The sequence below is a fragment of the Drosophila obscura genome, unplaced genomic scaffold (assembly GCF_018151105.1).
Source record: "Drosophila obscura isolate BZ-5 IFL unplaced genomic scaffold, ASM1815110v1 contig_150, whole genome shotgun sequence".
NCBI lineage: Eukaryota > Metazoa > Arthropoda > Insecta > Diptera > Drosophilidae > Drosophila > Drosophila obscura.
Window position 1 is genome coordinate 12,726,362 of NW_024542736.1, and position 27,264 is coordinate 12,753,625.

The 27,264-nt window shown below is 47.1% G+C and overlaps 1 protein-coding gene across 1 annotated transcript in view; it reads right to left on the bottom strand.

The window, feature by feature from the left end:
- Window positions 1–26,389, bottom strand: part of LOC111066524 — a 63,451-nt gene extending 37,062 nt beyond the window's left edge. The window contains 4 exon segments of the mRNA XM_041596435.1: window positions 1–657; window positions 5,552–5,815; window positions 5,818–6,950; window positions 26,326–26,389. Coding sequence (XP_041452369.1) covers window positions 1–657; window positions 5,552–5,815; window positions 5,818–6,925 — 2,029 coding nt within the window. The 5' untranslated portion in view covers window positions 6,926–6,950; window positions 26,326–26,389.
- Window positions 26,390–27,264: the final 875 nt, after the last annotated feature.

A 27,264-nucleotide genomic window follows, 5' to 3' on the forward strand; every position in this document is an offset into this window, starting at 1 on the left:
CTGCTGTGGCACTGCTTCCGTATTGGCGAGTGCGAGGCATGGTTGCACAACCGGTGCTAAAAACGCTTGCAGCAGTTGGCACAAACGTGGATGTGGATGTGGCTATGGTTGTGGCTGTGTTTGTGGCTGATGTGGCAGATGAAGTTGCGGCCATCGTCTTGCCATCAACGTCTCCTCCGTTGGCCGCCGCATCACTTAATCCCGATTTGTAGCGCGTCGCGTCAGTGGCGATAGCCGACGTGCGGCCTGATGTTGCACTGCCTCCTGCTCCTGCTGCCCCTCCTTCAGCATGGGTTGCACTTTTTGCTGCTGCTCCCTCTGTTGCACTTCCTTCACCTCCAGGTATTCTGGCATCTTCTCTTACTCCTCCTCCTGCTGCTGTTGCTGTTGCTATTGCCGAAGGCGTCGTCGCCTTGCCGTTGATAAGCGTTTGATGTTGGAGGTTCCTGCTGCTGCTGCTGCTGCTGCTGCTGCTGCTGCTCTGGCTGCTCTGGCTCTGTCTCTGGCTGTGGCTGCCACTGCCACTGCTAATTGCACTTTTCACATCGCTTGTCATGTTGTTTTGATTTGTATTGCCATTTCCATTGCACTGCATTTGAGTTAACTTCTTGACTTTGTCATGATGCCGCGTCGCCGTGGCTCCACTCTGCTGTGGCTCTGCAAATAAAAGAGAGGACATGCGAGTATGTAGTAGAAGATATACTTATTTAATTTCAGCCATACATATTTTCTTTTAGACTAGTCGCATAAAGTTGTCATTGTCGCTTGCAACATGCCTCCAAGGCGCACCCAGCACCCGGCACATACGAGCATTCATAATTTTCCAATGGCTTTTGTCGCCTGTGAAAAATGAAAATGAAAAATGCACCGCAAAAAAACGTATGTCTGGCTGCCTCTGTTCGGTTTTGGTTTTGGGGTTGGGCTCCACTCTGCGACTGCTTAAGCCAAATGCGCGAAAATTTCTGCGCTAATCGCCTCAAATTGTCCGCCAAATGTGTGCCATTTAAATTGTCATAAATTTTGCAATGTGCCCCCGTCCCGTGCCCCGCAGCCCGACATGTGCGGACTCCAGTCTTTTATTCGGCATCTGTTGCTCCGTGGCTCTGTGGCTCTGTGGCTGTGCGAATGCTTTAATTAATTTCGGACTGGCAACGAAAAAATGGCCAGCAATTATTTACATATTCGAATTTATGGCTCACACTACTTAACCATGCCCTGGAATATGGCTCCAATTATTTATCTTCACTGCTATTGTATGGGAGCTGCTGGAATCACGCCCCACAAATGTGTCGCCGCAGATTTGTGTGGCTGTCGATGGGACTGGAAATGGGAATGGTGCAGAAGTCGGAAATGTGTCAGTTCGGCAGCCAAACAGCCAATGTCAGAGTCGTATATCTTTTGGGCTGATTCCGCATGGCTACTGTTCAGTTGAATCAGACAAGTAATTGCTGCTTATCTCAAGGGACAATCTATGCACTAAATAAAAGATTACAGATGCAAAAGCTGTGAGCAAACATCTTCCCACAACTAAAACACCTTCAAGCAAAACCCTCTCTAGAAATAATGAACTCCTCTTGTGGGTCTTATCACCAATTCAAAGCAGCAAACGACAATCGCTTTGCATAATCCCCAGTGTAACCCACATGTCTGGGGCTTCAATTCACAGTAAATCGATTTGAAATTCGCATAGGGGCGAAGGTTATATGAACTCTGTCAAAGACAAGAACTTCGAGTGCCGGCCGGCAATGTCTCTGGGTCTTCATATATGTATATCTCCCCCTATCCACTGTACTCTGCCCACTGTATATGTATGTATTTCTGTTTTTCTGTTTTTTCTGTCTGTCTGTGCTTGTGGGGCAAGTGAAACGGTTAAAGAGTTTTTTCTGTGGCTGTCGCCTGGCTGTTGTTGATTTTATAGGTACGATTTTAGTTTTGTTTTTATGGCGCATGCGTGCGTTCGATTGAGTTTTTTGATTAAAATGTCGCCGCCACCGTCGCTGTCGCTGCTGCGGCTGCTGCTGCTGCTGTCGCGACTTGGACTTGGCGACAGGCAAAGGCAACAGCAAGGGGTCTGGCTCTCTGTCATTCCAACTGCCGATTCCAAATCCAACTCTGACTCCGAGTCTGACTCTGACTCCGACTCTGACCTGACTGTGCTTCTGCTGGTCAGAGCTTGGCATTTAAAAATTCTGAATCGCATGCGTTACACAACGGCCCGTGGCGAGCTCGTAAATCAGCGGTGCAAACGAGTCAGTCAGACGGAGACGGAGGGCCTGACCGACCTGAGAGACAGACCAGACAGTTGGCAACATTTTATGGGGGTCTCTCTGCTCAGAGGGGTTGAGTTGAGAGAGCGCGCTGTGCTGTGCTGCTCTGCCAATTGATCGTTTTGAGGCGATTGGCAGGCCGCCAGGCCAGGCCAGATCGAAAACGAGACCCCAAGACCCAGGCCCAGGCCCAGGCTTAGGCCCACACTCGTTTGCTGCAAGTTTTCTTCTGCCATTTTGGCTGCATTTCAATTGTGCAACGCTAACGGTAAATTTGGCTATAGGGACACACTGCATCGCCAGCGCCGTGTGGGAGACGCGTTGAAAGTTCATGGGAGGTCTCTTCTCCCCACTCTCCAATTTCGAATGCACTTCCAATGCGTTTTTATATCCTTTGTACTCCATTTTGATTGGGGAATACTTTTTTGTTTTTAGCTGCCGAAGCAGGATGAACCGTAAGGCTCCGAAGACGGAGCCTATTCCGTTGTCTTTCTCCCCTTTGGGGGGCTGTTTTTATTTAAGCCAATTTAGCCTTCATTTGGCCAACTAATTAGCAGCAAAGAAAACGGGCTAACCGACAGAAATAAGTTACGCGGCCTTTGTTCTATTTGATGACTGACCAAAAGTTCTTTTTACGCAGCGACAAACCCCGAAACAGAGAGCAAGATAAATAAACAAAACAAAACTACGCTTATTTTGCTTATTTGCTTGGAATAAAATTGTTTGCTGGGGTGTGTCCGCTAAATGGCCACTGTCCATCCCACTCTCACTCCACACTGCCACACTGCCACACTGCCACACACTCTGATCACTCTGATGGGTCTTGTGTATGAGTGTGTTTGTTGTGGCTGATTGATTCGCTCGCTGAGGTCACCTCAACGTGATTAATTGCCGATTGCGAATGACTGGCGAGAGCGAGAGAAGTGTCACCGAGGGAGAAGTAAACACATACAGATACAGAGATATAAATACAATGCTCGTGCAGTTGCCACTTTAGATTGCGAGGGTTGTCTGACGCATACTCGTGCACAGTGAAAAGCTCTCATAGAAAGCCTTGCTCTAAGTCAATATTTGCTTGTAAATGCAGGCCGCCTTCGCCGCCTTCGCCTTCTGCCCGGAGATCTGCCGACCTACCTCAATGCAACTCTACTCTGGCCAGCTGTACGTTCTCATCTGTGGGCTTATATCAACAGTCAACAGCAGAGCAGACTCGACCAGTCCGGAGCAGGCTAAATAAGTAAATAGGCAGAAGTGAGCACAGCAGAAGCTGTCGGGGCCGGCAAATGCAATGCAATGGCTGGACACGCCAGACGATTAGCAGGGCATTCTCTGAGATCTTTGAGCCGGTCCCCTGAGCTGACGTGTGTCGGCTCGGGACAACGTCTTCGTCATGCTGATCAACACAGATCACAGGCGCCCTGAGACGCCGCCGTTTTGGTCTTCAGCTTGGTCTTCAGCATCGTCTCTCACCCGATTCAACTTTAGTTTCGTACCCGTGTTGCCTGCTTCCCTTCTCCGCCTGAACTGCCTATTCAGCGCCGTCTTTAACTCCATTTCACGTCATCCCACTAAGGGCAGGGCAGGGCCTGGCCTGAGATCTCTGACACTGGCACTGGCGGCTTTCAAGCCTCATTTGCCTATCAAAATGATATAATACGCACTCATGACGTCGATGGCTCTGGGTGTACGTGTTTCCTGTTGCTGTTTTTAGTTTTCTGTTTCGTTTTTTTCTGTTTTCTGTTTCTGGCCTTTTGTGCAAATCTGCTGCACAGCCGCCTGCGGGTGGCACTCAGGCAAGGGGCGTGTCTGGAATCAAATGGAGTGCACTCCACTCCACTCCGCACTCCGCAGTTGGTGACAAAGCTGACCGGGGAGTGTTTTTCTTTTCAGCATTTTTGGTTTTGGGGCCGCCACCGCCTGCAAGTGCGTGTGGAGCGTGTGGAGCTGCACCCAAATGGCAATCATTTATTTTCTTTCAGTTTTTCTCTTTTTTTTGTTGTTGTTTTTGATTGCAGCTCTCGCATGGCGGCATGACTTTTACGACTTTTCCAATTGCCCGACCTATGCGGAGACGCATTAATAATAATAGTTTTTTCCTCCTTTATTTATGATTAACCACAATTCCGTGGGGCAGGAGACACTTTCTTGAGAAGTTTTTTATGCAGCCTTAAGTGGCTTTTTATTAAACATTGCGGCATTTAATTGATTTGTAATAGATTCGACTGGTGTGTACGGGTGTATCTTTATGTGTGTGCGTGTGTGTGTGTGTGTGTGAGTGTCTGCCGCATGCCACACAGAGGTGTGCCAATGTGAGTGTGTCATGTTAACGGAAATCCAAGGCTCCATGTCATGCATAATTCATTCAAAATTGCAGTCTGGTCGGCGGAACACAAAGTTATGCACACGCCCTTAACAGCTGGCTGGCATGTTTTTATATACATATAAAAAAATATTTATATATATATGTATTTCCTACACAAAATTCGTTGTTGTTTTTTCGATGTTTTTCACTTATCGTCAAGTATTTTAATAAGCCCTGAAATTGCCTTTAATTGGTTTTACTTAGCTGTAAGTAATTGCCTCTGACTTTGCCATTGCCATTGCCCAGAGGCAAAAAATGATTCAGATGCCTGAGATTCATACTCTGGGAATTTCAAATTAAATTTTGATCAGTTTCGTATGCCCTTTCCAGAGGGTGATATCATTTTAAAGAGGCACAAGTTATTCTAAGTAAAAGTTTCCTGAACTTGCAGATAGTCCAACCAAACATATAGCTTCTCAGTTTTATTCTGTTCATAATCAAAGTACGAATATAATCGGATCACTTTACTCCATCACTCCATCAGGGGGAACTTTGCATCTGCGAGGGTATCTAAAGCTTCGTTACGTTCTTTCTTTTTTTAGTTTTTGTTTTTTGCCTCTTATCTGACTGCATCGGCAAACACTTATTTCTCATAACAAAACCGGAAATGACGAGGATCTGAGCTGGCCGCCAGCTCTCTTCTTCCTTCTCCATTGACCTTCGTTGACTTGGGAGAGTTCTGGCAGCAGTACGCGGGATATTCCCCCAGATATTGCACCCCTTTGACACTCTATTGCCCAGATCAATTAATAACAATAAGAATAACAACCGCTATTAACTAGCCTAATGACTGTGGGCCTGGCCGGGGCTGATTTTTCCCACAGTGCGGGTACTCGTATGTGCAACATATCCGCCCAGGCGATCTGGCGACAATGCGACTTAGTTGCACAAAGCTGATTAAGCGGGAGAGCTCGAAACTTACCATTTCCTGCCGCAAAGGCGGCGATGCGCTCCCTAACCGAACGTCTGGGCTCGTCATGGGCGATGTTGTTGCCGTTGCCGTTGCAGATGTTGCTGCTGTGGCTGCTGCTGCTGTTGTTGTTGCAGCTGTTTTGCTGTGGCTGCTGTGGCAACACATGTGCCTGCGTTGAGTCATGGCTAGGACTACGCTTCACCATTGTCGTTTTGATCACAGTCTTGAGGCGGCTGGGCGTGGTCGGACGAGCTGCAATGCGGGGCTTAGGGTTGCTGTTGCTGTTGCTGTGGCTGGTGTTGCTGCTGTCAATGTTGCTTTATCGTTGCACAGCACTTCTGTGGCAGCACCCACAAACTCTTCTGCTGCTGCTGCCTCTGCTGCCTCTGCCGATGTTGTTGTCAGCCCACACTCGCAGGCTGTGGCAGCTAGGTCTGTTGCTGTTGCAGATACGTTTGCTGTTGCTGTTGCTGTTGCTGTCGTAATTGTCATTTTATTCTGCGACGACTTCGGTGAATCAATTTTCGAGTTGTTGCAGTTGGTATTGGTATTGGTATGGGTATTGGTATTGGTACTGCTGTTCGTTTGGGGCACGTCGGCGGTGTCGGGTAATTTACAATAATTACAGCGCGGCTTGTTGTTGTTGTCGTAGCTTAGTGTATTTTCCTTATTGCTATGTTGCTGTTGTTGCTGTTGTTGCAATTGTTGTTGTTGCTGTTGGTGTTGCTGTTGCAAGCTATTGCTAAGTCTTTGGGTTGGTTGTCGTTGCTGCTGCTGGTGCTGCTTCGAGTGTTGCTGCTGCTGCTGCTGCTGCTCATTGCCACTCTGCGGGCTCTTTGTGACAGCGCAAGTTTTAGTTGCTGCAGATAGATCGCTGCTGCTGTTGCTGCTGTTGCTGTTGCTGCTGCTGTTGCTGTTGCCTTTGTGGTCCTGCCGCCATTGTTCGGACAGATTTCGTTGATTCATTAATATCAGCGCCACATTTCCGTCGTTTCTCTGGCCAGCATTGTTGTCAGCAATATCATTGGCATCGTCGTCATTACCATTACCATTAACTAGCTTACCATTATCGTCGTGGCTATCGTTGTTGTGGCAATCGTAATCGGTGTGGCAATCTTGGCGTCGCTTGGCCGCCGCTACATCATGCCGTGCCACATCATCAATATAGCTGAAATCGTTATCAACGAATATATTTCTGGCATGCAGCGTATTTTTGCCGCTGCTCTTTGGGTGCCTCAGATCGTAGCGCCTCCGCTGCGGACAGCAGCAGAACTTGACAATGGATCGCGGCGAGGTCGGCGATAGAGTTGGCCGCGTCGGCGTCGCCGGTGTGGCAATATCAGCCCATTTCTCGATCAATGCCAGCTCGCGAGCATTGGACATTGTCGTATAGCCATGGAGTGTGATTCTGCAACAGAACGAGAGACAAAACAAACACACACAAATTAATTACAATCAAAAGGGGGGTAGGCTGGGGTGGGGTGGGGTACTACGTATGTATACTGCTGCACTCTCCCCAAGTGGTGCGAGTAGCAAACAAAAATCAATTAACCACATTTCTCGACGCGTCTCGGGCCTTTCAGCCAAAACGCTTCCTCATTCCTGCGCCGGCGCTCTCTGTCTCCGTATCTGTCTGTCTCCGGACGCTGGACGCTGGACCATGATGGAGCCGGTGGACTGGAGCTGGAGCTACGCCGCTGAAAGCCGATTCGCTGCGCACATCACACAGCACACACCACACAAAGCACACGGAGATGCCTGGGACCCAGTGGCAGGCCCCGCAACGCGCCATCTGTGCGTCATGGCTGCAACGTGTTTTAATTGCCAACAGCTTTTCGCGCCACACTTTCCCAGCTGCTGCTGCTGCTGCCCAGTCGCAGTCGCAGTCCCTGTCCCGGCCGGCATCCACTTCTAAGTGACCGCCAAAATGTTTGGGGCAGGCACTGGCACTGGCAACGGGCTGGCACCGGACCAGGCCAGGCCAGGCCAGCCGTGTGGCAAGCTGTCGATGCATGATTAACTGCCGCGCCGTGCTGCAAACGGCAAACTGCATTTAATTGCATTCGAGAGATGCAGCATGCCGCAGGGCACTCTCGACAGCAGGTAGCCAAATCCCGAATTCCATATGCCGCCCACTGCAGTGCATTGCTGATTAATTTGTGGCATGCGACTGAGAGGCAAGGCGGCAGTGCCTGACTTGGGCTGGTTCGGAACTCGACTAACTGCTACCTTATTGGCCATGGGGGTTGACCTTTCCGGGGCTGGCAGGCGACACGGCTAAAAGCTTTTTGCGCGTTTGCGGGGTGAAAGTTGCAACTTTGGAAATTCCTTTCACTCGAGGAGTACAAAAAAAAGCACTGCCTGCCTTTTGTGTGCTTTGGTCACGCCTCTTGTCAAATCTTTGACAAATTAATTTCAATTGTTTAATGCACACACACAGACACACACACACACACACATAGACACACTCGATCCGATCCCAACTTATCGACTTATCTTTCACTTTATCTATTGTGGGGCCAGAGTGAAAATAAATTAACAATAAATAATTTTAATTATTTCATGAAGATGTCAAATTACACACGCCCCCACGCAGCAGAGGCCAAAAGACAAAGGCAAACAAAACCAAGAGCCAAGTGCCCAGCCAGGCTCCAAAGCATGAGCCGCACATCTAGCTCTGGCTCCAGCTTCAGATCCCAAATAGCTGCCCGGCTGCCTGGCTGCCTGCCTGCCATGTGCCACGGACTGAGGCCGGGTCGCCTCTCGCGATCTTTGCCACTTACGGGCCGGCTATTGTGGCAGCTTGTGGCACAGCTGCGCGCTCTTTGTATTTATGATTATTTTCCATTTTATTTTATTTATTAAATTTGTGTGTTTGCTCAAGCCTCCTACCCCACCCCCCCCATGCACCACTGGCTGCCGGCACTTTTTCGGGCAGCTCTAATAGGATTTGTTCGCAAATCTTCGGCGCTGTCCGAGCTGTTGATGGCCAACGTCATACAATTAAGCCCCAAAAGCCGCTAGTTAAATTTCACTACAAATTGTTGGTCCGCCTGACAATCGGACGGGGCTCTATGGCGGTGCCCTATTTGTCGCTGGCGGGGATCACATTACATTATTACCAAAGAAGCTGCCAGCAGCCGGGCTGCCAAACGATTTGTCAAATAGTTTGGGCCAAGCAAACTGTGGAATGTGTTTAATGAATATCGGATGAAGATGGATCAGGTGCAGCGATTATGTAGGGCTCAGGCTAAACGACTGAAAAATACCCTGTAACTGTGGCAAGGAAAACTGAATTTAAGCTGCCAAAATGGTGACTTAAGAAGGGAGCTACCTGTCCGGAAACTTCTAAAAATATTCAAGCCAAACATGTGGGAATTGGAAAGGGCATGTAAGGAGAATAAATAAGGAAACTGAAGATGAATTTAAATTGGGAGAAACTCTCCCTAAACGTAGAACACTTCTGCTTTTCATTCGGTCTTAGGGATATCCAGCGCCCTTGGCTTTTGCTCTCTTATCACAGACACTGCTTCATCGCCCAGAATATCCCCTCATGTGTAATCTTGGATATAAGAAAAGGCATCGGAAAACATAAATTTAAAATATGACGGATCACGGATGACTCTCTGCTTCAAAGTGTCTCCCATATCCGTACATACAGCCTGTGCTGTGCTTTATTTGTGTTATTGTGATTTATGGGCCTGCGCATGCGGTGCTCTGTTGCTGTTGCTGTTGCTGCTGCTGTTCCTCTGTTGCTGTTGCTCCGTTTGTCATAAAGAGAACGAAATTAATATTGAAAAGCTACTAAATCCAGACTTACGCATAAATTAAAAGTTAAGTAGGTAGGCAGTGCCCCCAGACATGCGACTATTTTTGGTACAGCCCGCAACAAAGAAAAGCAAAACAAAAAACAAAACAAAAAAGGAAAAAAACCAGAAACAGAAACAGAAAACTGAAAACAAAACAGCGAACATTTCTCGAGTTTCGAGTGGGGATTTTCTCGCATGTTTAACCCGTGATTTATGGCCCAACAGAGAGCGAACGAGATGGAGATGCATTTGTTTTTATTATTATTTTGTTTTTATTTTGCACATTTGCAATGTGCATATTTCAATGCATTTGACATCGTAAATATTTGTCAGTGCATTAAGTTGACTCCGTACACAAATAAATCGATATGCATATGACGCTGCTTACGCGCATGCGCATGCGTGGCACGTACACGTACAGCCAGCCAGCCGCTTCGATTGGCGATTATTTATGAAGTCTAGACCCCCGATTTGGCATACTTATAATTAGCATACAGGCATACAGGCCATAGGCTATAGCTGGCTGGGTGTGTGTACTACAATATATATCGGGTGCTATATATAGAAACAAATAACGGTAGCAAAGTTCTATGAACCGTTGAGTGCCCGCCAGCGACTGTCAGCTTAGCTAATTGAGGCCGAGTCGGAGCCTCGTTCCAGCGCTTACTGTCAGCCAGTTCGTCACTTTAGCAGGCAGCCAGGCAGGCTGGCAGCGAGGCAGGCAGGCGGCCGACCATCGAGCAATCGATCAATCAATCGATCAATCGATCGGGCAATCAATAAGTCAATCATATGCATGGGCAATCAGCAGAGTGCATACAAATTGCTGCAATTGTCTATGGGCTTTTCATAAGTGCATTACGGGGCCATCAACTGAAGTGAAAGAGTTTCGCTTTTCATCATTGCTGCCGTTGCTGCTGCTGCTGGTGGTGGGGGAGGGAGGGAGAAATGAAAAATTCGATAGATTTAAATACGCATTCGTTTTGATGCCCAGATTGGAGAGGAAAGTTTTTCGGCCACGGGGCCATGCAATCAAGGCGACATTAACGCTCTGCCTCTGGCACTCTGGCACCAGAAACGGAGATGAAGCTGCGACTGGGACTGGGACTGCAACTGGTACTGGCACTGGCACTGGATCTGCACTTTGTTTTTCGGTGCCTTCGAACCGGTCAGTACGATTGCCTCGGTACGATGTCTATTAATGTTGCCCATTAACCTTTTAACCCCCAGATTGCCAGCCTGCCGCCTCCTGCCTCCTACCCCACCTGACTGACTGCATTGCGTGGTAATGACTCTCTTTCTCCGCTTTGTCTCTTTTGCTCTCTTCACGCAAAAATGCGCAGAAGCTAAACGCTTTTTTCCTTCATTTTTGGCGGCTTACAGCATTTGGCCATTTATTGAGAGGGGCTACTCACTCCGCACTGCTTCTGCTGCTGCTGCTGCTTCCAGCCGAATTTGTTGCCAATTTGTTGCGCCACAAACTTGGTACGAGTATCGCAGCGCAGTCTGTCGCAGTCTCTCGTCTCTCTGCTCGTTTTCGGGTAGTCGTCCAATTAATTTCCGCATTTCCCAGACAAACTTGGCAATTAATTTTGCAGTTTGCATTTCTTCAACCTTGTTGGCCTGACCTTTTGGCTCAACTGATTCACGCCAACGCCACACACGTCAGCTTTGGTTTTTGCCTTTTTTTGGTTTTTTTGGATTTTTTTTTTTGGATTCGTCCTAACGAGAATGGCTTCGCTTTGGCTCTAAGTCGGCAATTAATCAAAGCGCCGTGGGCCACGGACAAATCCTTTTGTACACTCCTCGCATTCGTATATGGCCAGCAACTGACAACGCAAATGGCTAAAATGACAGCGGGCCGTGGCCGCTTCCATGAGTCAGCCGATGCCCGATGCCGATGGGCAACGGTAACATTACCATGCGTTGGCTCTTTTTGGGCGGCTTTTCCAGCCTAACAGCCTTAGAGGGGTGCTGCACACCACTGTGGAGGACAGGATGACTGACATACTCGGCTGACAGGCGATGCCAAAGGCCATACACACGACAGGATGGGGATGGCAGAGTGAAGGCTTTTTATTGAAATTAACTTTACCTATTTGTATATATCCCGCTGAGTGCATAATAAGTTTGTCAAAAATTAGAGAAATAAACAGGCAACATGGGACTATGTTCGGCTCTCTCTCTCTCCCTCTCTCTCTGTCTCTCTTTCTCACCCTGAGTCTGAGTCTGCCCGGCAGCATATTGGTTTCACAGTTTTTCTCAGGGCCAAGGACAAGGACGCCTTGTGAAAATACTTCAATGCGCTGGCACATGTTTGCTCTGGCAATAATTGGCGGCATTATTGACGCTCAGCGATAGCCACTCAATGGCCAGAGATTACCGACTGCCGCCGCTTCACGTGCAGCCGTTTCAATTGAACTTCAATTCAGCGTAAAAATTCACAAAAATTCAATTTCAATTGTTTGCGTGGTCGGGGTCTCTTTTTTTATACTTTTTCTATGTTTTTGATTTTTTGGCAAAGGCCAAGTTAATGAAAATATCATTACAGTTTAGCCCAGAGCGTAACAATAAACATGGCCCGTGTCTATTGCTGCGGCTAAGGCTTGGCGTGGCTTGGCTTGGTTTGGATTCGCCCAAGTGCTCGTTTATTGACACATGAAATATGATCGCTTCTCGGGAATGTGTGTGTGTGTGTGTCTGTGAGGTGAGCGACTCGACTCTGCTCCGGAGGTGCGTGCTAAGCGCGCATTACTCAAGCAGCGCTCAACAGCAAGTCAAAAGCTTTGCGCGTGCGCGTGCACAGCCGCTCTCTTGTGGGCCTCAAGATTAAGCGCAAAAGTGGGCAATCTCTTGGCCTGAGTTTTTGGCCAGAGCGGCTGTCAGCTTGACAAATGCTCAGAGCTCAGCGATTGTGACAGTTTTAGCGGATTCGTAATGAAGCATGCGCGCACATGCATAAATAGCATAAACATCAAGCAGAAACAATCAACCATCACCCCCTTGCCCAGCTCAAACGGGCCCATCCCTCACTGTGCATCTGCTCCTCCTCTTGGGCCACGCAACGGGATGACAAATTGCTTGGACTGCCCTGCTGGAATTTGGTTATCGCACTGTGGTTTATTTTGTTTGCTGTCTTTTGCTTTTGGTAATTAAAATAATGCACAGAAGGGTGTCAAGGACTTGCGACGTCAAATGAATTTTAAATTGCCACAAGTTGACGAGGCAGACACCGTTGGCTTATGCTCAGTCAGTCAGACAGCCCGTCACTGTGAGAGGCAGAGGCAGAGGTAGAGGCAGGCATGTGCCTCTCGAGCGTGTCGGACAGCAAACGTTGCGTATGCGCAATGAGGCTGCTGATTGAAGAAGGTGTCGATTAAAGATACGAATAATTATTCACAATACTTTTAGATTTATGGGCTGCTGCTGGGATTCCTCTTTCTCATTTGTTTCAACTTGTTTCCAATACTAATCCCTAATCTCTGATGTGTTCTACAACATGTCGTATGAGTAATTTTCTGTCATTGCCTAAATGATTTGATAAGTATAACAAACACGAAGTTCCCTGCCCTGCCCTACCTAGCCCAGCCCTGCTGCTGGGATGCCACATAAATGTCAACAATTTGGCACGTCTCTCACTGGATGTCTATTCGTACATCGCATAAGTACTACCCCACATACCCCACATACCCCACATACCCCACATACATACCCGTACACCAGCGGGCCAGGGCACGTATCTAAGCACGCGATCTGCACCGCAAAAGGCAGAAACAGTTCAAAAATATTTGCATAATTTACCTGCAAAGAAATAAACACAGAGACACATAAATTATTTAGCTTTTTGCTGACTTTTTTTTTTGGTTTTTCTTTGCTTGCTTGTCAAAACAAAATACTTTTAATAAACAAATTGTATGGTAATCGTAATAATATTGAAAGCACAGGGGCACAGGGGCCGGGCCACACCTTTTGCAATAAATTGTGTACATTTTGGCGTCGCACACATAATAATTAAATGCACTAAAAAATGAATTAAACTCTTGGCTAAAACTTGGATGAAATGCCTTGAGACGCGGAATCGAAACCGAAACCAAAGCCGCAACCAAAACCAAAACCGAGACAGAAATCGAGTTGGGGGCTAAGAAGGCGAGAGACGACGTCTGCACTGCCGGCAACTCCATTGATAAATAAACTGGAAAATGCAATCTCTACAGCAGAAAATAAAAGAGCCCCAAAACCAAAAAAAAATATATATGTACGCCCTATGGCGGGACAGGCCTGCTGCACGATGCACGATGGCTTCCTGCACAATATGCAACAATTTGTTGCACGTCCGGATGTTTACAACAAAATAAACAACATGGGCATTCCATGCACATCAATATCAAAATCAAATTCCAATTTGAATCCCGAATATCCAAATATCCAAATCGATATGCATAAAACTTGTTACACTTTTTGTTTACACTGGAACGAGAGCTCTTTGATCGCTCACTGATCAAAGTCACATGGAAATTTATTATATAATCATCCTACATACAAACAGAGCTACATGGACACACGTACACGACCATAATTGGCCGCAATCAATCAGTCGGTGATTGGTGGTGATCCGATCGATTGAAACTGATGAAGCGCTAATCTGCCAGTTGACCCAGTTGACTCTTGGCCATATCCCCATCCCCACCATCAAGTACCCAAAAGTAGTATCTTCTATGCATCTCTGACTCTCCAGCAATTTGTAGCCGTGCATGCAGGTGAATGCACCCGATCTGTACGCTGTATTTTGTTTACTATTGAGTGCCGCACCACAATCGAGTGCACCGCTGCACCGCGCGAGAGCCCCCTTAATTGTTCTCTAAATTATTTTGGGGGAATGGTTTGCGGCTGAGGGCTTGTCGCGCCATGTATAGTGTCTGCATCTGCGTCTGCATCTGTGTCTGTGTCTGCGGTTATGCCGTGTGGCTTTTGGGTCGTCATAATGAGGTGCCAAGCGTAAATATAAGACAGCGGGAAATGTTGTGTTTTTTTTTCCTTCATTTTCTGACAGCGACAAATGTTTGGTTCTTTAATGAGATTTTTTGGGGAAATCTCAATCTCTCTCAAGGTGCTGTTCCACAAGGTGTTGCACGCTGATAAATCTCTATTTTCGCTGTTGAGTGTCCCTAATGAGCTCGAGTGGTTTAACTCGCTGAAACTATAACTCATTCTCGAATCTCTCGAATCACTCACAGCGAAACAACACACACTCTTAAGCAAACACAGCTGCTGGACCCATTGAAGCCCACAATTGTTTAGACATTGCTGCCCCCAAAAACAAAACGGGAAAACAATTTACAATAAATATTAGATAGGAAAACCATTTGGCATGCCGGCAAATTGGGGACGCTCTCAGTCTCAGTACCAGACCCCCAATTTGTTTGTTTTTTGGGCAAAAGCGCTGTCTGTCTGCCTGCTGCTGATAGAATTGTAACAACTGTCGCGGCATAAATAAAGCTATTATGATTTATACCGCGTAGACGATTACGAAACTCGTTAGAATGCCACAGCCACAGCTACAGCCACGGGCCAATGGATCGAATCGGATCGGATAGAATGGGATTCGTATTCGAATCGATGGTAGACGGCCGTGAAGAGGAGAGGAAAGGCCGTGCCTCTGAGTGTGCCGCATGGATTTGCATGTCTAGCGCCAATAATTCTAAGGCGTGCGCTCCGATGATATTCCCAAGTGGTTCGTTCCACCTCGGTGCGGTGTGCGGTGTGCGGTGTGGGGTGGTGTGTTTGCAGTGCCGAGATTTCGACATTTGATATGGCGTGAGGCTATATTGGCAATCTTCTGTGGGCCCAATGCCCATCCATCGCCTGATCGGCTGATCGCCGCTGATCGGTGAATGTGCGTGGAATGGTAAATTTCTGGGATTGCAATTGCAATTAAAAGAAAGCAGGGAACGGGAAGGGGCACGGGCATGGGACCGAGAAGAGGACTCTCCTCTCCAGGCAGCTGCGAATGCAATCTTGTAGCATGGCTTTTGTGCATGTAAGCGGCACTTTTTATAAGCATTATCAGACTCCAGACGGTTGTAGTTGTTGTCATTGCAGATGCGAGAGTTTCGATTGGCAAAGGCAGCCAGCACGCAAAAATAAGCAACGCAGCAACCCCCCAGCCCAGTTCCCCCCACAGATCCACAGATCCAGAGATCACAGACCCAGCAAGTGAAAATCATTGTGAGTCACATAGCCCCAGATGTGCAGATGGAGCTGGAGATGGAGACAGAGGGAACAGCCCACAGACAAAAGCCTCATTAGGCGTAGTCTATAACGCCGCTTGGGTCTGTGTCTTGGTCTGTCTTTGGGTCTCGGGTCTCGGGCTCTGGGCTCTGCGCTCTGCGCTCGTTTCAATTTCAGCGTTGGCGTTGAAAGCGCGTCGAGCACTCCTCTTAAACTACATAGTTATAGTCATTGCAGGAGCACCATCCCAGACATCCACACGATCATCATCGTCATCATCGCCATTCGCCATTATCATTATGATCATGATGATGTTGCGCCCATAAAGCGAATTATGCTATTTGCGTAAATTATTGTCAAGTGGCTCCAACACACTAAATCATAGAGATGCCAGGGCTCCTGATGCCCGATACTGGAGTTGTTTTTCACGCCAATCAAATGGTTATGGCTCTCTCAGACCCTAACTTTTGAGCATTGTCTTGTCTTTGGCTGTGGCTGTGGCTGTGGCGTTGGGGTTGGCGAAGTTTTGGCTTTAATTTTGGGAAGTGTTGCGAGTCCTTTTGGCAGAGTGAAATCAAGAGTTCACGCTCGGTTGACCCACAATCGTTATTCTGGAATTTCATATTTATTTTTGCCATGGCCTATTAAAATATAAAACTTTATGTTCCACTTTTTTTGCGGTGTATGTTCGGGTTTGTTTTTGCGAGAACCCCCTGGGACAAAGACGGGAAGAACCGAGACCAGCGGGACCAACTTTCTTATTAAGAATTATATATGAAACCATAATGAAAAGACATAAAAAATGATACTTTTAAGGGGTCCATCCCGTACCCTGTACCCTCTCGCTCTCTCCCTTACCCTATTGCCATCTGCATATGGGGCAGAACGGGCTGCACTAAAAAACAAAAAAATATTTGACCCAGAAATGGAAGTTGCAGTTGCAGTAACGCGGAAGTGCTTTTTTTTGAACACAGCGCTGCTTTACGGCTGCTTCTGGAGAGATGCTGCCGGGAGATGTGTGGCTGGCTCTGGCTCTGGCTGCCTTTCAGCGGGTATAAATAAATTTAATGACTCAATTTGTAATGAGAAATGTGCCCGAATCGTGGGCTGTTTGTTTGCTCTGATCAGCTCAAGATTGCACTCGTAAGTCCCACTTGCAGACTTTGCCATAACTTTTGCTAAATTGAAGGCATCGTCGCATCGCCCCCTTCTGCATCAGCAGTGCAGAGTGCAGACAGTGTTGTTGGTTTTAATCAAAGGACCATTCAGAGGCACGATCATTCGGTTCCACTTAAATTTAAATAAATTACATAATTTAGCAAGCGACAGAGACAGAGAGAGAAAGAGAGTGAGAGAGAGAGAGGAACGGAGTTCTTTGTTGGGCCCAAAAAAGATGCAAATTCATTTCAATTCCTCAGCATTGACATCAGCCCGAAAAAAACAGGTCCCAAAAAAATCCCCAACATTAATTTCAGTCTTTTGCTTTGTTTAATTTATATATCGCGTAAGCCAAAATTCACTGCTTGATTGGAACTTGTATTACAAACCAAACATAAAGCCGCAAGAATTCCTATTTGCTTTCATTTTCGTATGCTAAGAAAATAGCAACAAATTTATGTGGCCACAAGAGTGTCAATAGTAATAAGCACATAACAAGTTGTTAATTAACATTTATTGTTTGCTAAAACGACAACAAAAGAAAATATGCAAAAAATAATAAAAAATACTCTACGTATCTACGAGAATAACAAAAGAGGTCTGGCCATAAAACGGCATTCAATTTGCTGGCCATAAAATTATATTAGGGTTTTTTCTTCATTTTTTTTATTTTTTTTTGCTATTGAAATTGGAACTCTATCGAGTTGGTTGTGGGCGTTTTGCTAAAGGTCTCACTGGCCTATAAATATCCGCATTTTAAAATGCGTTGAGCATGTGAAGTGGAGTGGAAACAAAGGCTGCTTAATCGCTTGTGTTTTGTTTATCTGGAACTTGGCTCTGGCTGAGGCAGGGAATCACTCAAAGTTCGAGCCTTCACTTCCCTGATAAGAGCCCCGGGACCCAAGACCCAAGACTTTGTTCTTTGTCTAATCGGTTGCTCAATGAAGACTGGCGACTGGTAATTAACCCAGTGCATTATTGACCGCTGAGTGCATACAAATTTTTTGTTATAGCCCACAAAACAATTTAAAGTTATTTAGGAAAACGCTAAAGGACTGACAACGGACAAACCAAATTGATATGATTGGAGAGGCTCCACTCTCCACGCTCCGCAGTGGACCCCAGTGCGTGTCATCTTTGTCTCTGTCTTTGTCTTTGTCTTGGGACTGGGCTTGGCATTGGGCTGCTGCTGATGCTGCTGCTGTTGTTGTAAACAAACTAATTAAAACTGACACTGACAGCGGATGACAATTTACGCAGCAGCTGCTGCTGCTGCTGCTGTTTCGAGAGGGGAGCGAGAGCGAGAGCGAGAGCTTAGCTGGTTTCTCCACAAGAATTTCCACATCGAACGAGTGTAGGCTCCCTTTGTGGCAGTTGGCAATTGAAATGTTGCACGCGCAATTGCCCAGACTTCGGATGCAGCAACTTCACAGAGTGGGGCGGGGGTTGGGGTTGGGGCGGAGAGTGGCATTCAAATAGAAATGCAATTCCAGCAATGATCATTTAAATTAGCAGCAAACAGCGCCGCATACAAATTGTCGCTGTGGCGACTCCAAATGGTCGGGGAGGGGGGTGCACGCAAATGAGGCATTGGCAACATGTTGCCAACAGCTGTTGGCCCGCTGCACATGTTGGCCACATTGCCACCAATTCCCCTCCCAAGGCAACAAAAACAAAAACACACAACCAACCAACAGGCAGCAAAATTATGACTCTAACATGGCCAATGCAGAAATGCCACACACACACACACACACACACACACGAACTGGATGATGCACCTGGACCTGCTGCTGCTGCTGCCGCTTTGTGGTATGCACATACGAGTATAGTGGAGCGGAGCTGCTGCTGCTGCTGCTGTGTGGGGCGCTGCGGTGATGCTGACAACGACGACAGTCAGTCTGGCAAGACATGCGAAACGTGGGCAAATAATTATACATGGATACCTGTACTTGTAGCCGTACCCGCCACCCTTACCCGCACCCGTACCCGTCTCGTAACCGCACCCCATCTGTCCCTGTTGGCATTGTAATTGTTGTGTTGTCTATTTGGTGTTGGCTTTTAGCGTAAATGCAAAACAGCAAGGAGACAAACAAAGCTTAGGCTTAGCTTGAAATTGTTACACATTTCATGTTGCGCATACCCTTTCCCAGGGGTGAGGGTAACGTGGTTTTAGCAGGGCTTATGCATCGCAGGGCAGGAAGCGGGGAAGTACATAATGTGTGCTATGTACACACTACACTATGTATATAAGTTTCAGCCATGTATATTGGTTACTCAGCCACGGGATCTATCTGCCATATCCGTTAGCTGCCACTCTGTCGAACTGTTAGCGTATCCACATCTTCGGTCTCAGAATCTGGACGCTGTTCATGCTATTGTAGCTGGAACCCCCGAGCATGCGGACAACCGACCGACCGACCGACCGGTGACAATCATAATTTTTCATAACTCAACCGGTTTGCGGCGGGCCTCACTGACGTTTATGTGGCTCGTTTTGCGCTATCGGCCGTTTTCAGCTTTTATACGCCAACATACATAGTATTTCTCGCAGTGCATGCATAAGTGTGTGTGTGCTGCACATGCGCACAAGTGGTGTCGTCGTTGGCGGCGTTGGCGTCTGAGCAGGAACAACAACCGCTAGGCGGGGGGGCCTACGTCCACCAGGGCCAGGGTTCAGGAACGGCGTCGTGCTCATTGCACAAAAGAATAATGTGGCATGTGCTCGGCCTGTAATTACCTGAGAGCTGAGATCGCACAGCTGAGAGCTAAGAGTGTTCACACACACACATGTGAATACCGGAGCTTGAGAGTGCTCACACACACACGCACAGGGAAACACCTGAGTGTGTGCTTGTGGAACTGGCTCTCGTAATTAGCCTCTGCTCTGAAATGAAGGCCCTTGGCCCAAGGTATTTTCGGTCTGTACAACATGTTTTGCATAGGTCTCGAGTCTACAGATTAATGTACATGAAAGCCAGACATTGTGACTATCAAGGGTACACCAATCACTTACTGAAACCAAAATGAATCAAATCAAACAGCAGCATGACGAAAATCACATACCCTTTCAGCTTTAAAATCTTATTTTTTAATAGAATTTGTAAAGCATAACAAAATTGCAAGCATTTACACATAAAATTGGCTTTAAAAATGTTATAAAAATTGATATAAAACTTTTATAACTTATAATAAATTTAAAAGGGGAAACCCCGTACGGCCGGCTTACCAAATTTATTTGACATTTTGGCCAAACTCTTCTACTCGAAAGCAAACACATTTCAGCCATTTCAATCTGTTATTTTTGCGGCCACTGGCCTGGCATTTAAGGTTGTTGTTTCTTAAGCTCTCTGGACATCTGTGAAATGTAGACGGCCGGGCCGAGGCAGGCGAGCAGTCTATAATTTTCAAAGACTCAAGTGCCCATCACCGGGCCTGGCAGGCCAGACCAGACCAGACCCATTTTTCTTGGCTGTGTCTTGTGAAAGGAGTTGCCAGGCTGCTTAGCCCCGGCATTGCATTGCCAAAATGCCGAGCAACTTGACCAGAAAACAGCAGCAGCAGCGGCAGCAGCAGCGTCAGCAGCAGCAACATGAAAAACTATTGCAGCTGCAATTACTCGCACTTCAAAATGCCAACATTTTGCACAAAGAGAATATTTCGTTGTTGTTTTCCCAAAGAGCAGCAACAGCGAAACAAAAAAAAACCCAAAAGGAAAACGTGGCAACATCAATCATTTTGCATTTGCATGCAACAGACAGTAGCCCCGTCGCAACCACTGCAACAACAGCAACAACAGTGGGAACGGGCAAAAGTGAGGCATAAATTAGCTGCGGGCTTTGTGTTAAGTTTAAATATTGCACTTGCCTCTCCCTGTGCCCCCTAGGCCGCTGTGTCCTCCGTCTGGTTCGCGGTCTGTTTAGCTTCATGGGAGTAAAAAGTGCAGTCCTGCTGCTGCTGCTGCTGCTGCTGGCCGATTCCTTGAAGCCATTGCCACAGCCATAAAGTCTATTGTGGGGCCGCCGACTTCATTCTAAATGGCCCCAGACACTTTCGCTGCCGCTGCCGCTGCCTCCGCCGCACAGTTGCTTGCAATTCGCGTATTTTATTACCAACAGCCATGACTCATGACTCACGACCAATCCACAATCGAATCCACGATGCGTTGTCATCCCATCACTCTGAGAAGCCCCTGCTCTGAAGCTCTGCTCTTCCAAACTGGCATTTGGTGGCATTCGCCTTAAAGGTGTTTCACCCAGTCACCCACACAAACAGCGTCGCTGGCTGGCTGTTTATGGACTCCCTACCCCTGTCCGCTACTGCCCCTTCTGCTGCCTTATGGATACATCCGCTCGGGTGACTCAGTTTTTCAGCTAGACCAGATCTGCATAAATAAATTGCACTCAATATGGTGGTGGGCTTTCCCCCATAAGTGCTGCCTGCACTGGCTGCCCTCTGAGTAAGTCCTACACTGAGAAAAAATCTACATCTAGCAGATGAATATGTATTCAACATATCCATGAATATATCCGGTCTACATTTAGGTTCCTATTTGTGCCCTCAATGCAGCAAAGAAGCGTCAAATGCTTGGCTTCTTGGCGTCATAGAACACAACTTTCCTCGCTGGCTGGTGTCAGCCTTATAAAAGATGCTGACATAACATTTGGCGTGGTGGGATGCAGGGGGGGTGGGCACATGATTTATGCTAAATCCAAACAAAAAATCGCATAAACGGACAGGCTTATCTCAATGAGCTGCTGCGGCTGCTGCTGCTGGGTGCCGCCAACGGCCATGGGGGCCACATGGAGCATCAGAGGCAGATCCAATACACAGCCAGGGGGACTCTTGGTCATACACATGCGTGCAACAACGCAGCAACAGCAACAACAACAACAGCAACAACAACAGCGATATTGATAGGAGCAATTAATTATACGCGCCTCACACTGACAGTAAGCGTTTTGCTTTGGTTGCCCCGCACACTGTGCCGTGGCCAGGCAGTGAGTGTCCCTCTCTTTCTTCCGCTCTCCCTCTCTCTCTCTCTCTCTCTTTGGCTCTTCGCCATAGCCGATCGAACGTCGTCGCTCGTATCAATGACCAAATGACATATTAGCCTTCGTCTTAGTGTAAAAAGCCGCGATAACTTTGGCAGACGCAAACGCGAACGCACACGCAACCCGGCACTGGGAGTGGGACTGGGACCGGGACCTAGCCTCCGACTATCCACTGCTAGAGCGGGGCAGACGACAATCGCTTAGAACCGTTCACTCGGAGTCGGACCGCCTCTAATCGTTTATTGAACTCTTGTGAACATAATACGCATACGCAGCGTGCGTCCAGCCAGAGACTGGAGTTTCCAATTTAGTAAATTTTTTTGGTTTTATTTTTTTTGGAGGGGAAAAACTGGAGCAGACACCACGCCAGACAGCGGAATATGTCCAACTGTGTCGCTCTGCTGGCCCGCTGGCTGCGTTGAGTGCTTGGAATTACTACCGGAAAATGGAGGAGGAGAAGGAGGAGGAGGTGAAGAAGCAACCGCAGAGCCGACCCCCCGGGGAGAGGCTTTGATTAGCCAGACCATCCCTGGGTTGGATGGGTTGTATGGGTGGGGCTGGGGTTAGATGTAACCCATACTATCCACATGTTTTTTTGTGGGGGAGTACGAGTAGTAGGAAGTTGATGTGCACGTTTCGTGGAAATATGAGCAGCCAAGTGACTTTATCCAGGGCTAGACAGAGAGTGAGAGCGAGACACGGCGCCAGCTGGGTATTGCATTCCCAGGGAATGAATAAGAATGAATGCAGCGCAGCTCCCACGCTTTAAAGTAGCTCGTTTAGGGTATTTGTCACGTCTTTGTGGTGGCATGCAACGATCTCTCTCTCTCTCTCTCTCTTACTCTTTCTTACATCAGAGTAGAGTTGGTTGACTCTGTTCTCAGTTCTATTCATGAAAGTTTGTTTGTGGGTTTCTGTGGGTTCTTCTGGATGTTTATTTACGAGCCCAAAGCGTGCTGTGTCTGCTTGGAATTATGATGATTAAGGAGTAGCAAAGCGATGCAAAGACGACGTCAGCAACTGTTACTGATAGTCGGGGGGTACGGGCTCCAAATAATGCAACACAAAAACAACGAAAATCGATGGCAAATTGTCAGTTACTACTGTGTAATCAGGCAACGAACAATAACAACAATCATTGCAATGCCAGAGAGAGAGAGAGCAAAACCAAAGAAACCTTTCAGCTCTCTCAACTGATTTGCTAAACAATTACGAGTACGAGTAGGAGTAGGAGTAGGAGTACGAGTCCACTCACAACAAATACTTGGGCTGTACAAGCACTTTAGATAAAAATCGTAATAGAATTGCAAGGCGAAATGCAATACAAACACACAGATACAGATACTCGCAGATACAGATACAATAGGGATAGAGACGGAAGAGAGAGAGAGAGAGAGAGAGAGCGGGACTGCTACGTAATGATATTTATCAGCAATTCATACAATTTCCATGGGGGCATCATCATATTTACAAGTTAATATTTACGCTAACAAGATTTACCCGGCAACACAGGCAACTATGTTGCCGCTGCAGCTCTGCGATCGGATCGAGGAACCCCCAACGAGACCCAACAAAAGGATTGCAATGGCACACGGCCAGAAGAGATGCAGATAGATAGATAGGGCCAGAGAAATAGAAAGAGTCTGAGAGCTGAGCAGAGCAGAGCAGAGCAGCGCAGGGGATGGGGAAGGAGAGGAGGAGACATGAGTAGACAAGCAAAATGCTTGTTAAAGCGCAGAACATGCAGATTTCATTAAAGATATAGCCGGATGGAACTGCAAAGCAGTCGCTGAAGGGAGCACTAAGCAGCGCCGAGTCCACTTTGCATGTGGCAGCCACAGAAAGGAACAGAGAACAGAGTGAGATCTGCAAACTGAACACACTGCAGACTCCTGCCCCAGTGGAAATGTGGTGCAATATGCTCCAATGCAGACGGATGCGAAAATGAACTGCAAGCAGGAACTGCAGCAGCGCTCCTTCTAATGAAAGACAGACAATCGGACGGACGGACGGGCAGACTCCGGCACTCGACTGTGGCTGTGGCCTAATAGCTTCAGTAATAAAATGGCAATTAAGTGGCTTTATGGCCGTATCCCCCGACCTGGTCCAAAGCCAACGGGCATGGGCATCCTTTTATGCCTTTGGGGGTCGTCGGAGACCATAAAAATACTTGTTTACGCATGTACCAACAACTCTATAAGAAGGAGATACAGATACCCATAACCATACCCATACCCTGTCCTGCCCTAGGTAGGATCGCAGCTTCGGCATTATCTTTGCTTTCCTTGTGGTGTTTGTGGTTTTTTGGCAGATCATTTTTAGGGCTGGGCTAGTCCGTTCTTTATGGTTATTGTGGGGGCATAAGTTTGTGCTATTTTATAGTTTTATGGGCTACACATGTCGAATGCAATTTGGCACTGGAACTGTGCACTGGGCGGGCCGAGCCGAGCTGAGCCGGGCGTTGGCCAACTTACGTTTATTGATTTTAAGTGTGAGTTTATGTAGTGCCCGGCACGGGATAAAGGGAGACTATAAAATAATGTCCATACGTCCATTGGATTCGTTCTGCATGTTGGCTTCATAAGCAGCTCTTCAGTGTGCTGTGTGGTGTGCAGGCACACAATTAACGCAGAAGGAAGCCATGCTGGGATGTGGATTGGTTGGGCGGCGGCATAGCCCAAACAAATCACAAGATTAAAGCAAATCAAGCAAAGGGAGCGGAGACAGAGAGCGGAGAGCGAGAGAGACATGTTTGGATTGGCTTTATGGTTGGCTGGGGGAAAAACGACACTTCAGTACCCACTTTGAGCTGCAATTTAGGAACATTAAGGCCATTAAACCTAGGGAAAGGGACCGATCAACGTTGTGTCTGAGTGTGCTCATCTCTGTGGCTCGATTCTTTGAAGTCTCATGACAAACCAATTTGATTCAACTTCGGGTTTCCAATGCGGTTTCCAGTACGAATAGGGGGCAAACAACCAGAATGACTTGCTTTGTGAGTCATTTTCGCAATGTATTCGTTATATATTTGTGAACACCTTTTGTGGGTTCTGTTTCTCGCTCTCTCGCCCTGCTCTGATTTCCGTTCTACTCAAGAAATTCTCGTCACCATCTTTATCGCTTTTTGTCCTCTGTGTTTGTCTCTGTCTCTGACTCTGTCATTTATGGTTGTTTAAAAAGTGTTAGTTATCAGTTTTGTTAACCCCGTGGCCGGTTGGTTTTTTGGTTGCCGAAAAGTTGTTTTCTCGTTTAGAAATGAATGCGAATTCGATTCCGAAATGCCTGACATTTTGAGTCATAAAAGCCTCACGAGAATCGATTTGAATCCAAACCGAACCGAACCGTGTGCAATTCCGATTCGAACATCGAAAAATAAATGGTGTGCGCTTGTGCGATTGAAATGCAAACAGTTGGAGAGCAACAGAAGCTACATGACATGCCGCGTCCCGTCGGAGGCACTGCATATTTGCATAAGAATTAGAAAAGAAAACCCGCAGCAGCGTGGTTGGGGTTCCAGTGCGGAGCAGCAATCTTGTTCGGCATGGGGCGGCCATATATGCACATGTGTACGTACAGTGGTGGAGTAGCGTTGGGGCATACCAAAAATAACTCGATGGTGTGTGTGTACACACTGTACACCTTCAACAACAGCCTTAGCACACACGAGAAGCTTCAGATGGGCCCAGCGGCATCAGCAGCCCCAGCAGCAGCAGCCCCAGCAGCAGCCCCAGCAGCAGCCCCAACAGCAACAACACAAATGGCAACATTAGCGCAAATTTCAGCGGGGCACAATTTGAATTTGAATTTGAATTTTGTTTCTGTGCGACACAGTGAGGGTGTTGGGTGAGAGAGAGGGAGGAACGGAACGCGACACATTGAGGGGTAAACACGTTTTCTGTATATGTTTATTTTGTTTTGGATATTTGGGCATTTTAATATATAGAAAAGAGATTCATGGTCGAAACGAGATATACCCTTGCAGATCCAACATTTTAAGGAGAGCTAAGCCCCATTCTTAGGTGCATATTTGCTGAGAGCCGTCTCTGCCGAGTAAAAGAAGCTATCCCATAGGATCTACATATTTTTCTACGTGCGCCGGCATCTCTTCAAACTTCATTATACCCTCCTCTGCAAGGGTATATTTAGATAGATAGGCAGTCAACGGAAAAAAATTCCCAGATCTCCGGCCTGGCCAATGACTTCGAAAAACATGTGTTGATTAACATAAATGATTTCTGAGCGCCGCGCCGATCCCATCCGATTCGATCCGATCCGCGTTGCCAGAGCCTGTTCGGGCCGGAGCGCTCTGGCGCTCTTCTCTTCTGCCATTTGTAAAATATACATAAAAGCATTTTTGGAAATCTTTATTGCTGTTTGGGTGTCAAAAGCGTTCGCTGGCGACTGACATCGGCAGATGGCAAATATTTATTAACTTAATTGGCATATTTGTTCAGATATGTATTGGCATATCTGGCACCCCCCTTTGTCCGCTGCGAAAGTTTTCATTGAGTTAATTAAGAAATCGGCTACATACCTTTTTGGTTGCAATTTTCATGCAAAAATGTCCGACTCCAAAAACCTGGCAGCGACGACTGCAAAGAGAAAGCCAAAAACAAAAAGTTCGCTTAGTTTATTTGTCAACTAATCAATGGATGGGGATGGGATGGGGATGGACTAGGTTGTGTTGTGTTGTGGATTAGCTTTTGTTGTCATACCTAAAATATTGGCACGCACTACGCCAAATGCTAATTTCGAGTTGTATCTTTTTTGCATGATAAATGTGTTGACTAAATGCATAAATTTGGTGTTGAGCAAACCCTGCTTAAAGCAGGTAGTAGCTACGAGTATATGGACACATCCGACCAGTTTCGTTTGCTTGGAAAACAACCTCAAATCGATATGCGGCAATGCGGCATAAATTAGCGGGTGATGAGCCGCAGAATGCGACAGCGAGATTGGTCAACCCAACGTTCAGGAAGTACAAGGCCAAGACAGCTCCAACCGATGACGCTGACGATGGGTATGACACGATGACTGGTTAGACATCCCCCAATACCCCCCCGCCTAGATTGCAAAATGTCTCATATAACTTGCAGAACAACTTGCACAATTTTCAGTTCTTCAATGTTGTTTTGCTAAGGTGATCTTTCTTTCTACCTCCTTTCTTCCTTCCTCGTTTCTTGTTTGCAATTCAATCAGCTGACATTGGGGATTCGTATGTACGGGGAGTACAGCTACTACTCTGCTCCCGCCTGGGCAGCCAACGGAACCAGACGTCACTTGGAATACAAATCGCCTGATGTGGCACATCAGGTTTCGCCATGGCCGTCACTCAAAACCAGTAGAATTTCTAAACTGGTTGAGCGACGCAAAAGGCCAGCCATCAGCACTGGCCGCAGCAGCAGCAGCCACTAAACAATGCATCTGGTATTGGGCATAATAAAATGTATAACAAATTCCGGTAGGTGCGGAG